Consider the following 18,524-nt stretch of genomic DNA (forward strand, 5'->3'; position numbering starts at 1 on the left):
ACCTTTGAGTGAAGGGCAACTGAGATGATTCACAGTCGTGACTCTACCACATTCTGAGTCTTCAGGCTTCCTCCCCACATAACAGATGCTATGGTCCAAGTACCTGAGGATGGCTGGACTGAACTCCATCCGGGTTTCAATTGGATCTTGGTCTGTCCAGGTTTAGAGTGAATGTTTCCTGGTGTGTGTGTGTGTGTGTGTGTGTGTGTGTGTGTGTGTGTGTGTGTGTACAAGTGTGCACACACATGCACATGTATATATGCACTGGTGTTAAGCTGACTGACATCTGTCATTCTTTAAAAGTGGACATATAAGAGTTTGACATTTCCTGCTGGGCAGTGGTGGCACACGCCTTTAATCCCAGCACTTGGGAGGTGGAGCCAGGTGGATCTCTGTGAATTGGAGGCAGCCTGGTCGATAGAGCGAGATCCAGGACAGGCACCAAAACTACACAGAGAAACCATGTCTTGAAGAAAGAAAGAAAGAAAGAGAGAGAGAGGGAGGGAGGGAGGGAGGGAGGGAGGGAGGGAGGGAGGGAGGAAGGAAGGAAGGAAGGAAGGAAGGAAGGAAGGAAGGATGAGCTTGACATTTCCTGACACTTGAGTAGAAAAACAAAATGATTTTTGTGTTTTCAACAAAATTCTCTTTGAAAAGCTTTTTAATTGTGTCCTACTTAGACATAAAATAATATAAAACAAACTGCAAACAAGATCATATGTAGTTTTTTCACTCCTTTCCCATTCAAATAGATGCTTTGCATGTCAGCATAATAAATAAGAAGCAGCATAATGATACATACCATAAAGACACATGCTCAGCTATGTTCATAGCAGCACTATTTGTAATAGCCAGAACCTGGAAACAACCTAGATGCCCATCAACGGAAGAATGGATGAAAAAAATGTGGTACATATACACAATGGAGTACTACTCAGCAGAGAAAAACAATGAAAGCATGAAATTTGCAGGCAAATGGATGGAACTAGAAAAAATCATCCTGAGTGAGGTAACCCAAACCCAGAAAGACAGTTATGGTATGTACTCACTCATTGGTGGATTCTAGATATAAAATGAACAATCAGACCACAACCCATAGAACCATAGAGGCTATATACATAGCATGGAGGTCCCTAGGATGACTGTGGCATATAATCAATTTCAGTTTTACTCAATTATTGAAAAAAAATAGCCAAATGAATGGAAACACATGAACTATGAACCAAAGGCTGAGGGGCTCCCAGCTGGATCAGGCCCTCTGAATAGGCGAGACAGTTGATTGGCTTGATCAGTTTGGGAGGCATCTAGGCAGTGGGACCAAGTCCTGTGCTCATTCCATGAGTTGGCTGTTTGAAACCAGGAACTTATGCAGGGACACTTGGCTTAGTTTGGGAAGAAGGGACTGGACCTCCCTGGACTGAGTCTACCAAGTTGATCACAGTCCTCGGGGGAGGACTTGTCCTGGAGGAGGTGGGAATGGAGGGTGGGCTGGGGGTAAGGGGAGGGTGTGGGAGGGGGGAGAATAGGGGAACCCATGGCTGATATGTAGAACTGAATGGTATTGTAAAATAAAAAATATATATCACAAAAAAAAAAAAAAAAAAAACCAGAAAAAAAAAAAAAAAAAGAAGCAGCATAAATTTAACAAACACTATTACTCTCTTATTTTGTGCTAATCAGTAAGGGCTTTGTAAATAACTGTTTAGTCCCTACATTTACACTATATGGGTATGTCCTAAAGGTTAGGTCCTGGTTTTAGAGAAGAGGAAACTGAAACTGATACAGCAACTTGCTCATGGTAACACATTCAGTAAATGCCTGGGCTGGGCCCTGAACCTGGGTAGCCTGCCTCAATGACCCATGATCTTGACCACCATGCTATGTTGCCTGCTGCAGCTAGCCTGAGTTCTCCACCGCTATTATTTCATGCGAACCACAAAACGAGGTAAAATGAGGTTCTCGTTTCACGAGCAAGGAAACTGAGGCAGACAGAAAGGAAGCAGCTTGCCAAGCCCACCCTAGCAAATGAGCGAGAAGTAGAGACTGACTTCACGGGGGGTGTCACCTAGTTGGTTATTCCCTGTCACCCAGCAGCTCCCAAACACCTTTCTTTGGTGAGAGTTAAGGAAGCAGCTTAGGTCTATGGCTTACAAACTGTCCTTTGCAGAGACCTGGGACCTTGAATTTCATAGCCTCAGAACAATGTGTATACAGAAGGGAAGTTAGACTGTCAAATCCAATTCTGCCTTCAATGGAACAGACTAGGAGCCTTAGTGACAAGAAGTAATCTGTCTAAGGACACATATACCTAACCCAACTAAATCCCCACACATAGGACAGGAGGGGCTTAGGGCAGTGGTGGGACTCAGGGTCCCCTAGGTGAAAACTACCTCTTCAGTAACAGTAAGCTGATTCTGCCTTTCCCCCCCTGTGTCCCAGAGCTGGACAATGCAGCTGTCCTGAGACTATGTGACATGCAATACACGACCCACAGAAAATGAAAGCAGACAAGACAAAGAACTGCCTTCTAGAAAGCAGGCCGTGCAGATGTTTGCACATACACAAGACCAAGAACACTCTTCTCACTTCTGGTTTATTCTGCAAACTCTTTTTTTCCACACAGAAGTGCCGTGTATTCTTCTGTAAGTTAACTGAGACACATTATAAAGCTGCTGAGGCACAGTCCCTTATACGGTAAGGACAGACAGACAGATCGAACCCAAACGAGCAATGATTTTTAACAATATAAGTGAGTCCGGAGACCCAAGAGCCTGAGACTGACTGCAGGGGCCTGACCTCCCTGAACATGAGTGACCAGGCTGGCCCAGGAGCCCTCTGTAGCCACAGCAGCTCATGTACCTGCAGCATCAAAGAAACATCCAAATGTGCAGCACTGATACCCCTGTGGGCGTGTCAACCCCAAGTATGATGGGTGCCGGGGCCCACGGAGCTTACCTGGAAATAGTCTGTAATGAAGGATCCAAGTTCACTCTTCAGCAGCCGCCTGGGGAGAGAGCAACACAGAAACAGTCAGGCAGCTGTTGGTGGGATCACAGCTCCTGAAGACCAGTTCCAAAGGAGGGTGACAAAGGGCTCATCATTGACGACAATGTGTAACCAGCAGCACAGGGGTGGAATCTAGGCCTGAGGAGGAAGTACTTTTTCCTAGGTCCTGGCAGGGCCCCTCATCCCCCGCATTGTTACTGCAGTGATAACATTTACAAACATTTTATAGTCTAAAACACACTTTCCATACATTCCCCATCCAAAGATCCCAAGTGTATACAGGATGGTACGATTGTTACAACTACTGTAGATAGAGAAAGCATGCCCACCCCGATCCTACACATTAACCCTTGAGGTTCAAACCTAGACCTTCTGCAAACTGAGTATCTTTTCCTATAACTCCACCTCTCCTCTCCTCTAACTCCAGAGATGTCCAGACTTGAAATTCACCTTGAGGATATAATGGGGTGGTCTCACCAGTCATCATAAATGTAATGAGGCAATCTACAAAAGGGACCACAGTGAGAATTGGATTTCCGGTTACCTAGGCAACATATTGATTGAGCTGCCCTGTAGGTTCCCACGTATTGTTCCAGCACCAGGACCACCAAGGTGAAGAAGATACACAAGGTCTCCGATCTCATAGTTTCTACTCTTAGGCCGAGGATGTGGATACATAGTATGCTAGTAAATATATTCACAAAGTTTGTCAAAGCATCTTAAGTGCTAACAATATAAATAAGTAGAGATTTGGACAGCAGCCTTTTCCCCCCTGTGACAAATAATGGGCCCATCCCTACCGATCCATCCTGAATTTGATCCAGACAATGTGAGAAAAAGCTAAAAACAAGAAAAACTGGCTCCTGGAATCCAGTAACTTCTCTAGGGAACAAAGTCTCCCTGACTTCAACGTTCTCATTGCCCTTCCCACCTGCTATGGTTATTAAGGAGCAAATACTTGAATTTCTGACAGTCTTGTTGGGTATTAACTTTCCTTCAAACATGCTCACTCATGTCTCTGAAGAACAGACAAGTGCCTACAGCAAAATATCATTCATTATGTACATAAAACGGGAACAAGAATTTGGGGACAGAACAAGAGAGAACCACTCATGTTTAAAATTTCCAGAAAAGCTTGGAAAGCTGAAACACATGGAAAATACCACCTTTTCTCATAGCAGGAAGCATGTTAGGTAGATGAAGCATTTTGAGATTCAATGTAATGGCAGGCAACCTAAGAGCCACTCCAGCAATACACCCCAGGGATTCTCCAAGATGTGGGCAAGTCTGTGAGAGATGAAACTTATCAAAAGCTATTGGGATGGGGCTCTTGTAAGGAACCCAGGTTCTGTTCCCAGCACCCACATGGAGGCTCAGGAGTCTGTATTCTCTACCCCTTTCTTATAGATGTTGCAGGTGAGGCTCAGAGGAGGGGACTCTTTGTCTAAGAACACAGTAAGGGGTGGAACAAAGAGCCTGCCTAGGTCACCTGGCCACAGAAGAGAGTCTCCAAGATTATACCATAAATATATAACTGTAACTCCAGTTCCAGAGGCTCCTATGCCCTCTTCTGATCTCATGGGTACTAGGCACACATGTGGTGTACATATATACATACAGTCAAACATTCATATACACTCACACATACATAACCCATATCCCATCAGACTACTGAAACAGTAGTCCTCAAGAAATCGGAAGTTCCCCAGGAATGCCATGTTCAAATAAGAAAAGTGCTGAACCCTGATGCCAGCCAAAGAGGCACTTGTCTCCCAGAAAGAGAATACAAGTAGTTTGTCAACTTGTGAGACCACCGTATAGGACAGTGTGGGGCTGAGACAAAGATGGGTCGGTGATGGACAGGACCACACCTTCACCAAGACTGCTTAATTATGCATACCTCTGGCCTTCTATTTCAGCCTAAATAAATCTTATGCCAGGACCCCAAAGATAGACTTGGGGAGTCACTAGATCTCTTTGCTCCCTCTTTCTCTTCTTCTTTTTGTTTGTTTTGGGTTGTTTTTTTTTTGGGGGGGGGTGTTTTTGTTGTTATTGGAGGTTTTTTTTGTCTGTTGTTTTCTGTTTGTTTGTTTGTTGCTTTTTTGAAACAGGGTTTCTCTGTATAACAGCCCTAGCTGTCCTAGAACTTGCTCTGTAGACCAGGCTAGGCTGGCCTCGAACTCAAAGATCCTCCTGCTTCTGCCTCCAGAGTGCTGGGACTAAAGTCATGTGCCACCATGCCTGGCTTTTCTTTGCTCCCTTTTCAACATGACTATTGAATTAATCTCCTTTTTCTGCTTTTCACCATCACTTGCTTTTTAAATTAGCTGCTGATGACAGGCCTAGCTTGTTCGGGCAGCCAGAGCCCCTAACTCAGGTAACACTGCCATCTCCAGTGGATTCTAGTGGACATGGCCCCTCGTACGGGCACATTCTGCACACCCTCCCCACTAAGACAGAAAAGAGCAGCTGGCAGAGAGAATAGGAAGCCCGCTAATTAATTCTTTGGTCCATAATAATTTACTAGAAACCTGTTAGATGGGTGTTAGATATGATGCTGGTCAAAAGAAGGAAAGGAAAAAAAACTCAAACAAGGGTTTTCTCCTCCCTGGCCACGCCCTCATTCAAAAGCTGAGATTTCTTCCAAAAGTGGTCTGGGGGCCCAAGTTGGAACCCTAGAACCCAAGTTAAAAAAACAAAAACAAGTGGCGTGTACTTTTAACCCCAGAACTGAGGAAGTGGGGACAGGCAGGCCCCCCAGGTCTCGCAAGCCCCCCGGGGCTTGCTGGCCAGACAGCTAGAACTGGTGAGCCTGGTCAGTGAGACTCAACAAAATGGATGGCTTCTAAGAAATGACACCCAGGGTTGTCCTCTGGTGTTCACACAGGCGTGTGCCTGCACACCGCATATATAAACACAGGCACACATACCCACAGACAGATGTAAACACACAGAGAGACATACACACACCACACACAGATACAGACATGCACATACACCACCCACGCATGCACACAGTCACACACACTACACACACAGAGAATCACGGTATGAGAGTGACGGGTCCAAATCACATCAGGATAACTCCACTCCCACCTTCGCCACACTCTGGATCACAACTTTATTGAGTTCATGCATAAAGCATAGAAAAAGGAGGTTCCCGGTACCTAGGCACAGGTTCCTACACGGCTCAGAATCTTGCAATCTACCTTCTACTTTCCCGGTTTTCCTAAGGTTTCTTCCTTGTCAACAGACATGCAATTATTTGCTGAAACAAATTATTAAAATAAGAAGGACAAACTGTACCTAGGATGGTGTCTCTTTTTCTAAGTCGATTTGCTATTCCTGAGTGTCAATCCCTGATATGCACAACATTTGTATTCCTGTATTTTAGCCTAAGCAGCGTCTGCAGAGGCGCAGAAACAGCCACGCTTGTGACCAAGAAGCTGACCTTGGATATAGCAGCTCATTAAACCTGGGAGCCGCTGTCTAGGTCTGAATATTGATGGCCACTTCCCTGCTACCGACAGCAGTAAGCAAGCAAATGTACCCGACTCTCCTCCTCCCGGTCCTCAGAGAATGTGTGGGTAGTGAGATCCCCACAGAGCAGGATGACCGCAAGAGGGAAGTGAGTTCATCTTTGAGATGACTTTGTGGATGAGCTCCTGGCTTGGCAAAGGTTAGTCATGAGGATTCTGCCAGGTCTGCCCGACCCTGAAGCCTACAACAGTCCTACGATCCCACCCTTCTCTTGAGTCCTGCCCAGGACAGCAGGCAGGCCTTGCCCAACCTCAGATTTAGGACCTGGGGAACCTGTGTCTGGCACAGCATGGTAGACCCCAGAGCACAGCACTCAAAGGGTTAAAGGGTAGGGCTCATGTAGGGAAAAGGGTTACTGCAGCAGGAGGCTGACGTGAAAGGGCCTTTTGGTCCAGGTCACGCCCACATCATCAGTTTCACATTCCCAGACCCCTGCTTCATCTGACAGCAGGGTTCCGCTCACAGCCGCTCCACCACAAGCAGCTGAGCAGTGGGAAGGAAACGTTTACGTGGGACAGACATGTGAGCCCAGTGAAAGCAGAAATAACATGAAGTTCAGTTCGAAGCCAAAAGGAGCCACAGCAGGGGGAAAAGGGGAAGAAGTTACTGGGCTACACTGTGTCACACACCCATCCCTGCCCCGGCTGTGCCGCTGAGCCGCCACCCTGGTTCACAGGACTTCCGGTGATTACACAGACCCTTGATCTCCTCCTTCACACCATGCTGTCAACAGGCTCCACTCATGTTGGCTTGGAGGTAAAGCGGGCAGCTCCAAAGCTGGGTTCCAGCCAGCAGAGGCGCAGGGCAGGAGGGACTCTGAGAGGCCATCTGAATCACCAGCCACCCCCACCCCCCCACTGCATGTACAGGAGGGGTGGAGGAGCAGGACAGTCAGGTCCCTCTGCCTGTCCGCTGGCTTTATGTCTCCCCGGGTTAACATTCCACTTGCGGCAAGTACCGCCATCCAGCCAGGATGGGTCAAGAGAGTAATAGTGGGTGTTAACTATCTGGCCACCCCAAGTTCTCCCTAGGTCCCTTTATGGGACCCAACTCAACTGCTTCAAAATCCAGGAGCAGCAAGGCCCTCCAGGCAGGGCTCCGAACCAGATGCCACAGCTGTGTCCGTCCAACCTGACCGTTCTTCCTCTGAGGAACCCCACCTAGCAGCTACAACAGGACTAGTGTGGAGGCAGCAGCCTTTTAAGCAGGAGCATAAGAAAGCTCACCTTTCAAGGTCCTTTGGCCTATTCCACTGGGATCCACTGGAGTTATCTTCCCTAAATGGGGCGCAGTGCTACCAGTTCCACACATCTCTGTCTGCACCCCAGTAGGTATCAGTGGGAACACTGAGGAGCAAGGAAACACCCAACAACACGCACATGCTAAACTGCTAACTAGGAGGTGCACACCGTGTGGGATAGCTTGCACACACTTGAACGCTCCAACAGCCTCCCAGGTGGGAGTCTCCTAGGCTGCCCTCCTCTGCCTGTGGAGATTAAGGCTCAGAGACACCAAAGGGAGGTGGTACACCCTGTCTGCAGAGGAAGAAGGCAAGCTGGGCAAAGAGGGCTGAGGAAAATTCCTCTAAAACAAGCGGGTAAGTCTCAGACCCTATGACTGACCCCAGGCAAGGCTGTGGGTCTAATACAGCCAGCTTGGAACTTTCCAGAAAGTCTAGAAATCTTGAATTTTAGGGAAGAAGGGCAGATTTCTAAACAATATTCAGACCAACACAGCTGTACTGGTTCCCAGTTGGCACTTCGTGTTAAGGATCTTCTTGTCAAAAAAAAAAGGGGGGGGGGGAGGTATTGGGGATTTAGCTCAGTGGTAGAGTGCTTGCCTAGCAAGCACAAGGCCCTAGGTTCGATTTGGTCCTCAGCTCCAGTTTAAAAAAAAAAAAAAAAAAAACAAAAAAAAAAGACCTTCATGTCCCCCAAAGATGGCTGTTTCTCAACTGCAGCACAAGGGGCCAACACAAGACCAGGCAGACCCAACGAGCTCACAAGGCAGCCTCAAGAGCCCAGCCCGGTGATATACAAGTCCTTAATCCAGAATGTGGCAGGCAAAGCCAGGTGGATCTCTGACAGTCTGAGGCCAGCCTGCTCTACAACGTGAGTTCTAGGCTAGCTGGGGCTAAGACGAAACCTATCTCAAAAACAAAGAAAAGAAAAGGCAGACCTTATCTTAGTTCCTCCCAAACTAGGGTTTTATTTTTAAAGACATGATCCTCAGTATACCCACTTACTTCAAGATCTAGTAATTAGTGAAGCCACACCCAAGTGTCAAATGTGGCCGTTCCAGTGCTATGGGTGGGACCCTAGCATTTTCTGACAACATGGCGGGCCGAGTTTAAATGCCAACACTTTCTGCAGAGATGACCCCAGTGAGCCAGTCCACCTCTGTGCTCCTGTACTTCCTCATCCACACAACAGAGGGACAACATCCATCGTCTAAGCTTGACACCTGTACAAGAGTGAGTATACACACAGCCTTGGAAGGGTGTCACCCTGTGCTCGGCAGGCACCTGCTACGATCATTGCCTCAGGGAACCGTGCCTGACACTAATGTCAGTGCCATCAGCCACCCTTGGGTGGGACTTCGGCTCTCCCACTTCCCATCCCTCAGCAAAGCTTTTCCCAGCTGTGGTCCCCACTAAGGTCAGCAGGCTCAGAGAAATGGGAACCTCTAAGGCAGAATTCCCTATGGGATTCGAGCAGCTAACTGACTCCTCAGACGGTGGTCTCACCCCTACCTGCCAGAGAGCAAACAATCATTGGAGCTTCCTCTCCTAAAAAGCTCAGGGTTCCCTTTATGCCACCACCTTCCTTCTCAAGAACAGAAGTGATGTGACTGGAGAGAGAATGAAAATGTCCCTTTCCTGCCTCGGGCCAGCTGCTCCCACTTGCAACTAACTCATCTCCGGCTTCCAAAAATCCTTCGCTATGAGTACTTATTTCTGCAGAGAAAAAGTCCTCCCTGGGAGCTGAGAGCACAGGGTGAGAAGTGGAAAGACAGCTTTGTCCTCCAGCTGCCTGTGTACCTGATTGCCACCTGCTCAACCCTCAGATTCCAACTTAGGAACCAACCCTGTCCCCAATCTAATGATGTGCCCATCTGCTGCCACCCCACTTAAAACAGCAGATGACAGCTCCCTGCCTAGCTCTTCTTCGCTGTAAGCTTCGGAGCCACCCGTCTCAATGGCTGCCCCAGAACATGTCAGAGACCCGGCAGAGTCCACCATAAACATTCAGTAAGTGGATAACAGCACCAATTATCCCTCGTCTATAACGCCAACCCAGGTTCTCACAAAAACCAGTGAGTGTCTATCAATCTTGATTTGCTCCCTCTCCTTGCGGGCCAGATAAGAGTAAAAAAGCTGTTTGCTAAGGAAGAATGTGATCCAAATCAGGACTCAGCCACCCCTGCTTCCAGAAGATTCCTGAAACTCAGACTTCCAGTCAGGGGTAAGGCTGGAGTGTTAAATACCACATCCAAAGCTGGGAGGTGGTGGTGCACTCCTTTAATCCCAGCACTCTAGAGGCAGAGCTAGGCAGATCTCTGTGAGTTCGAGGCCAGCCTGGACTACAAAGTGAGTTCCAGGAAAGGTGCAAAGATACACAGAGAAACCCTGTCTCGTACCGCGTCCAAGCTCCAGGAAGGTGTGTGGTTGAGCCAGCACTGATGACTGGCAATCTGGCCAAAATAAGTCTATTCAGAAAGGTCATCCCCGTCCTTTGAGGATATCGAATCATGTTCTGTTCTGTTTCCTAAGGCAGTTGCAAATAGAAACTATCCTGATTTATGGCTTTCATATCGACAAAACAGGTGCCTTGACTTTATTTGGGAAAAGCTGGCTCCTCTGTTTTAGATGGACTTTCTCCTAAGGTCTCGAAACACTTGTTTATAAATTCAGTATCGTTTTAAAACTTAGGCACACTTGGACCAAAGTTCTTCCCTATACGAGCTTCAAAGGCTATCTTCAAAGACAATGTCTTCAATGACACGTCTTTAAAAGGGCCCACATTTGCAATGACTGCATTGTACGATCCACTTACACAAACGCCTGACTTCCGGCCGTCTTGCACACTGGCTCCCACTTGCAAGCATCCACTCCTCCCAGGTGCATCTCGACTATATTGTGAGAAAGAAGGCCATGGGAAGCTGTCAGGAAAATGCCCACTGCACAAACATGAGGATCTGATTTGTATCCCAAGACTCACATAAGAGCTGAGCATGGTGGTGTGTGTCTGTAATGCCAGCATTGGGATTGGGGTGATTTCCTAGATCTCATTGGTCACCCAGCTCAGTCAAATAGATATAGCCTGGGTTCAGTGTCTCAAAAACAAGGTTAAAATCCTAATCCGTGAGTGTGTGTGTGTGTATCACATTTGTGCAGGTGTCCAAGGAGGCCATAAATAAGGAAAATTAATAAGACACTGATATCAACCTCTGCCCACCCATCAAGTGTATACATACACATATACACACATGCATGCACACACGAGAGAGAGAGAGAGAGAGAGAGAGAGAGAGAGAGAGAGAGAGAGAGAGAGAGAGAGAGAGAGAGAGAAGAGGTGGGGGAGGAAGGGAAAGTAAAGTGGAAAGGGGGGGCCAAGACTGGCTGGGATCAGACCCAAGGGAGAGGATTCAGGTTTTGACATTAGACTTGGGTGATCATCAAAAGGCTTGGCTGAATAGAACGGAGAACTGAGAGAGTCATTTCCTCTTAGACTTGGTCTCCACAGAAAGAAGAAATAGTTGTCTGTCCTTGGAAGAATTCAGCCTCACCCAAACTTTAGTTCCAAGCACACTCTGAGCAGTCCATGCAACTCTCAAGTTCAAAGTGAGCTCACCTCATCCAAAACACCGGGGAAATGTCACGCTCATTCTGTCCCTAAGACAATTCATCACACTACCCTGTGGGATCCTTCACAGCACTGTTCCCAAGCATGCATCATAACAGAACAGAGCATGCCTAACATTTGTGAAACATTCTTCTGTACCAGACTTTGTACTAAGGCCACTTCAGCCAGGTCACAATCCCCACAACTGCCAGGAGGTTGGTGCTGCTATCACCCACATTTTATGAAACAAAAAACAGACAGAAAAATTAAGCAACTTCCCCAAGCTCATGGGGCTTAACTAGTCCTGATCTGCAGGGCTCTGAATTCAGCGGTGCTGGCTTTCTTACATTAAAGCATTCTGTTGAGCCTAGAACAGATAATGCCACACAGTAGGACCGTCAAGATTAACTGAAGAATGAGTCTGGGGACAACTCGGCCTTCCCTCCTACCACAGCCTCCTTCCAACATTCCTACTGTCCTGTGTTGTCACCTTTACGCCCTCCACCCTGTTAAAAGCATAGATCTGTCCTGCAAACAGGGCTCAGGAGAAGAAAAAGGAAATTCAAAGTCCTGTGTCTGTGAGGTTGTGGGGAGAGTGGCACATTCACTTCAGTGCTGAGATCCATGGAGTGGCTGTGTCTACAGATACTTGCAGATATGGGAACATATTGGGTGGCTTGCGTTATGCAGTTTGAGATGTCCAGGTACAGTGATTTGAATGGGAATGACCCCAGAGGTTCATATGTTTACATGTTTGGTCCCCAGTTAGTGGAACTGTTTAGAAAGATTAGGAGGTGTGGCCTTGTTGGAGGTGTGCAACTGGGGTTGGGCTTTGAGGTTTCAAAAGCCCATGCCAGGCCCAGCGTCTCTCTGCCCGCTGCTTGTAGATCAGAATGTAAAGCACTCAGCTACTCCTTCAGCACCATGCCTGTCGGCTTCCTGTCATGACATCAGGGACTAACCCTCTGAAACTGTAAGCAAGCCCCCAATTAGATGTTTTCTTTATAAAGTTGCCTTGGTCATGTCTGTTCACAGCAACAGAACAATAACTAAGACACCAGGTCACATATATACCTGGGACATGCTTCACACTCCCAGGTCTACTCTGAGTCTCTGTTAGGGAGGCCTGCTTCCACTCCTGCCACTAGGCTGGAGAAGCCAAAGAGTAGACCTCCCAGAAGCAAACAGAGGCCAAGCTCTGCATTCTAAAAGCTGCAGCTTATCCTAGACTGAATTCACATCCAGGCTGGGCTGTTGTTCCAAACACCAACCCCTGTAGTTCCCACCAGGCTGAAGCCAGAGAACCTTTGGTGGCACCCCTAAACTGTAATAAGGGTCACAGTTTCTCGGGAGGCAGGGAGTAGAGTCATCACACAGTAAGTGATGTGCTCATCAAGGCCCTGTGAAAGAAACTAAAGCAGAAAAAAAAAAAAAAAAAAGCCATGGACAATCAATTCAACCATCTCCCCAGAAAGAGACTGCTCCCGGACACCACCATGTGGTGCAGAGTGACGTTTCCCTGTGTGCTGAACTGTGCACACCGCCCCCCCCCCCCCCCCCAGTTCCTACATCTAAGCCCTGACCCTCCCCACAGGATAGTATGGTGAGTCCTTTGGGAGGTGCTCAGCTACAGTCCTCAAGGCAGACCGATGTCCTTCTTAGGGACTTGCTGGCTGTCCACTTTTGAACGTACAAAGAAGAGGTCATATGAGCTCACAGTGAGGTGGTGATCACGGGCTAGCTCTCACCGGAAACTGAGCTGGTCAGCACCTTGACTTTGGGCCTCTGGGCTCCAGAACATAAAGAAATAGATTTCTGCTGTTTAAGCCCCTCTGCCTGTGGTACTTGTCACAGTAACCCAAGGAGACTAGTGTGGATTTCAGATGCAGGTGTTCAGGCAGGAGTTCAAATCTGAACCCACTTTTAGAGTTGTGCAACCATGGGCAGGCAGGTCATGTGGTTTCTCTCATGATTTTTCTCATCTATAAATTACATAATGAAAAGCTAGTTGTGTGGGTACATAGGAGGTTCCTCAAGTTGTCTAGGACACAACACATTTCAGCAACAGAAACGTCATTCCATACACACCATGGCTCTTCTTAGTGATGGGTAGCTTATTAGCCACACTTAGACCACAGCGGTGTTTTGTTAGGTCTGCACCAAAACTTAGAGAAATTTACATTTTTTTTAAAACCAACCTTTGAAAGTCAGATACACCAATTAAAAAAAATAATGAAAAAAATAATAAAGCTTAAAATTGTAAAAGGGCTGGGCATGATGGCTAATGCCTTTAATTCCAGTACTCAGGAGGCAGAGGCAGGCAGATCTCTGTGAGTTTGAAGCCAGCTTGGTCTACATAGTGGGTTCCAGGAAAGCCAAGGCTACACAGTGAGGCCCTGAAATAAGTTTTAAAATTAACAAAAATGAGAGGAAATTTTACATTTTAAAAAAAATCTTAATTTCAGGTCTTTGGGGAGCATCTCTGCATGCTCCCCGGCCGGGCCTCCCCATTCAAAAGGCCCCATGGCACCTGGGACAGCTTGCTTCCCTGAGCTATGGAGGCAGGTGACATCAGAGTTGGCTCCCACCTTCCTAGCTGCCCACAAAGATCTTTGAAGTACAATGTCAGGATCTGTGTCCTGAAGTGAGAAACAATTAGCACATTCCTGAGCCGTTGGATTATTTATTTATATTTCCACTGCCCCCTCCCCCCCCCCCCCCCAAGGAACTCAGCGCTTGGACTAAGCTGGGCTCTTTCTTGCAAGGCTGAGGCTGGTGACCCAGCTTTGCCCCTGACACCATACCTCCTTGGGACCTCACTCTCCTTGCCTGTAAAATGAGGCCTTGGGCTAGACGGTCTCTTTTGTCTCTTTTCACATTTATGTAATTGCGACATGAAATTCAAGTCCATAGGCAGAAATGTAACACAACCGTTTGCGTTTGTGCTGAACAGGAGGTAGAAATGTAACATAACCGTTTGCTTGTGTGCGGTACAGGCTTGAATGAAAACAGAGCTCCTCAACACCCAGCTGACCTCACCACAGACCTGATTCAGTGTAAACAAGGCTTGAACAATAGCCTTGTTTGTTGTTAACCCGCTGCGGGGCTGGGTCTTGGGCCTAGATGTTCTGCATTTAACATACGCAGAGAGGAATTAAAAGGCTGGCTAATTCAACTTCCTAGCCCCAGCTGAGCCAGGGGCTCTGAGCCCTGTTTCCTCTCTCCTTTCACCAAGACTGTGCCACCACCCCACCTCCAGCACCCTATGTACTTGGGCTCTCTTTCACTGAAAGCACAGGGCCCTTGCACCTGCTGATTCTCCTCGCTGGAGCCCTCTTCCCTAATGAATCCCGGCTGACCTTCAGATCACAGCAGAGGCATCACCTCCACTGTCCCTGGACTCTTGGCAAGACCAAGTCATATTAACATGCTTTCAACATACCAGCCATGTCATCACACAGCCCGTGATTGGGTGACTGATGATCATCTTCCCATCAGACTGTACATTCCAAGACGGTGAGGTGGGGATGCAGCTCAGTGGACAGAATGCTCACCCACTGTGCAAGAGGCCCTGGGCATTTTATAAGCCAGGGTTAGGGTTAGCACATACTTGTAAGCACTCCAGGAGGTGGACAGAGGAGGATCAGGAGTTCAAGGCCATCCTCAGTTATATAGTTAGCTCAAGGCCAGTGTAGGCTACCTGAAACTGTCTCAAAACAAAACAATAACAAAAACAAAACCCAGGAAAGCAGGGTCCACATATGTCTGCTCCAGCACCTGGCCATCAAAAAGGTACTTCAATATTTGTTACTAAATCTTTTATTAACGGGTATAAATCTCAAGTAATCTGGCTCCAAACACTAAGCTATACTGCCTAATACAGTGCTCAATAAATGTTTACAGAATCAGCACCAGCTACCCTCTATCAACCTGCACCCCCAGCACGAAGTGCATAATGTACATGAGCATAGGCATCATATCAGAATGAGAAGTCTGGAAGGTAAAGTCTCAACACAACAGCCACAAGAACAATTTAACAGCAAGCAGAGAAGCAGCAAGGACTAAGCAAGTCACGGCGGAGGGTGAGGAGGACGCGAAGTCTCCTAATGGAAACACAGCACTGGTTTTGGCCAGCCAGGTACCTGATGTTCTCGTTCAGTGCATACAGCTCATTGCTCTGCAAGCCGCCCCCTTTGAAAACGTTGATCACAGCTGTCTGCACGCTGCAAAGAGACAGAAACACATCCCAGTTAGGTGGTCTGCCTCCAGGGGCCATTTTTTTTCAAACAGCAGCCATATCTTCTGCCCCTCTCCTTAATGCCCCGGAAGTACTAAGGAGACTGAGGCAAAAGAATTCAAAGGCCCCTTGTAAGTCCCAGAGGGCTTCTTTCCCTTGCTCACATGGAGATAGACAATGGATCAGCTCTCTGAGAACTGCCATCACTGGGGCCTGCAAGCATCCAGAAAGCATCCTTTGCCAGCAGGAGCTGACTCTGTCTGCTCTTACAACCCGAAAGTCACCATCTTCTCACATAGAAACTGCAACTGTTAGCCTTGTTATAACAGAATTTTCCATGGGCCTTCATTACCCTTTTATTTCACCCCAGGGAGTGAAGTATACTGGCAGAGTTTCTCTGTGTAGCTTTGCGCCTTTCCTGGAACTCACTCTGTAGCCCAGGTTGGCCTCGAACTCACAGAGATCTGCCTGGCTCTGCCTCCCGAGGGCTGGGATTAAAGGCATGCACCACCACCACCACCACCACCACCACCACCACCACCACCACCCGGCGAGTTAGGCTCTTAAAGGGCCACAGTCGGGGCTCAACTCCACTCCAGGGACCTCCACCCAAATCATCAGCCGAAGAACTCATTATAATCTTGTCTGCGCTGAGGAATTTTACAAAGGACAATGATTCTCAGAATGCCAGAACATTCCAGGCAGGCCTGCTGAGCTGCATCAGCTGAGTGTGCCTGATGGCCAGCCACTGAAAGAGCACACAGAGAATTCAGTAATGCTTTCATTCATCCAGAGGCCAGCACAGATTTGGCAACCAGTAGCCCACAGACTTACAGGGCAGTGCTGATTGGCTGATCTGCTCAAGGCTTGGGTCATAAGCTCTGCTGGACACCTTGCAAAGCTGCATCTCCTCTCCCAAGCACCAGTGGCTCAGGTGGAAGAGAGTGTGGCACACACACCCCCCATTGAGCTTTGCACAGAAATACACCAAAACTTCCTAAAGAGGAAATGGGTGATATGAGGTCACTTGAAAGACCCCACCCTTAGATACTCACCCAGTGCGGGGTGTTAAGGGGCATGAACAGTAACTGTAAATTCTAACTCCATGGTCCCAGCCTGGCAAAACTGACCCTGATAGGCTAGAACTCACAGTGAGCTCCATTCTCTATGAAGACAGGGGCGCTTGCCCCGTTCACCACCTGCACCATGATCAGACTTCATGAGCAAAGCTCTCTGAGCGGCAGATGTTCGGCCCACCCCCAGATCATCCCAGACCCCTCCCTGCTGGTGCTGGACCCAGAGGCCCTTACCTGTTCCAGGCAGAGTTGGAACTCAGCTGCAGAGCCTGCCGGGCAGCCTGGAAGCGGGGCAGCTCGCTGAGCACGGGGGAGCTCATGAATCGTGGTCTGGGGCGGCGGAAGGAGCCCATCTTGTGGAACTCAATGGGCAGGAGGGGAGCGAGGCCTCGGGTCATAAGTCCAGGTGAGGATTGCGCTGTGTCTTCAGGACCAGACGTTTCTGGCCATCCACAGAAAAGGCTTCTTCTCCCAACGCTGCTTCTGGGCTTTCTTTAAAAGCCCACTCTGAGCCAACACCTGAAATGAGAGGCAGCCTCTGCTGAGAACCTGGCTGAAAACAAATAACTAAAGGATGCTGGCTAGACTCTCTAGCTAAATGATCCTAAAATCAATTAAGAGAGAGACACAGCAAGAGCCTGTACTGACACTGAGGCTCCTGTCCTCCCTCCCCCCCACCCCCTGCATGTGTATGTGTGTGTGTGTGGGGGGGGGGTGAGTGTGTGTGTGTGTGTGTGTGTGTGTGTGTGTGTGTGTGTGTGTGTGCTAGGCATGGACCCAAGGGCTCGGAGCATGGGCCAGCACTCTATGACTGAGATACACACCAAGCCCTAACAGAAAGACAGCCTTTGTGAATGCCTCAAGAAAAAGTAAACGCTCCTTTTCCTTGACAATAAAGACCTTCCACTCTCTGTCCCATCAGCCACTACGTGCTGTTCAATATTTCTCAGGTCATAAGTTCCTTCCCTCAGGTACATCTTGCCATCCCTTTCCTACCTGCCATGTGTTTACTCAGTCCATCAGGACATGTTTACTGTTCGATGTGTAACAATCATTGTAACATGTCAAGCACTCAAAATCTCTAAGGCCCAGGTCCTGCCCTTCAGGAGACTCATACTCTCTGGTAAATGACTATTCTTGTACCTGTTCATTCAATAAATACTTATTGAGCCTATAAGCTCCAGGCACTGCGGTACTAGGAGATAAGATGACGGCCATGGGACTGTCCCAGGGGTCCCATGTAATTGTCCTAACACCAGGCCCCAGGCCCTTTCCCAGGCTTTAAGCCAATTCTTGGTCTCCTTTACCAGAATGATCTTCCTTTTGCTTTACGCATTTCTAAATCCAACTAATTCAGTCAGGTTATATAATCTTGTTCCTGAGCAGGGCTAGGTGTAGACCTATAATCTCAGCAACTCAGAAGGCTAAAGCAGAAGAATCCAAAATCAAAAGCATTCCTGGGCTACAGAGTGTGTTAAGGTCAACCTGGATACATTAATTAGACCCCCCATCGCAAAATAAAAAGGAAAAGGCCATAAAAAGTGTCAGTAAGGTGGATCAGCAGGTAAAGGTATCTGCCACCGAGCTTGACAACCCAGAGTTCAATCCCTAGGACCCATGTGATAAAAGGGGAGAGCCAACTTCCACAAGCTGTCCTCGGACTTCCACAAGTGCACAACACAGCGTGTGCACACACACACACACACACACACAGTAAAAAAACATTTGTTTTAAGTAAAAAGAGGGCTGGGAATGTAACTCAGAAGGACAGCACTTGCTCAGCATGTATGCATGCCTTAGGCTCTTTGGGGCCAATGTCCGGTT

At 47.9% G+C, this 18,524-nt stretch overlaps 1 protein-coding gene across 1 annotated transcript in view; it reads right to left on the reverse strand.

Annotated features, from left to right (window-relative positions):
- Positions 1–18,524, reverse strand: part of Prr5l (proline rich 5 like) — an 85,770-nt gene that overhangs the window by 43,689 nt on the left and 23,557 nt on the right. The window contains exons 2-4 of the mRNA XM_042275798.2: positions 16,935–17,219; positions 15,530–15,610; positions 2,953–3,001 (exon numbers count right to left, since the gene is read on the reverse strand). Coding sequence (XP_042131732.1) covers positions 2,953–3,001; positions 15,530–15,610; positions 16,935–17,098 — 294 coding nt within the window. The 5' untranslated portion in view covers positions 17,099–17,219. The remainder of the gene's footprint in view (positions 1–2,952; positions 3,002–15,529; positions 15,611–16,934; positions 17,220–18,524) is intronic.

Source organism: Peromyscus maniculatus, chromosome 4, assembly GCF_049852395.1.
Source record: "Peromyscus maniculatus bairdii isolate BWxNUB_F1_BW_parent chromosome 4, HU_Pman_BW_mat_3.1, whole genome shotgun sequence".
In the NCBI taxonomy this organism is placed as follows: domain Eukaryota; kingdom Metazoa; phylum Chordata; class Mammalia; order Rodentia; family Cricetidae; genus Peromyscus; species Peromyscus maniculatus.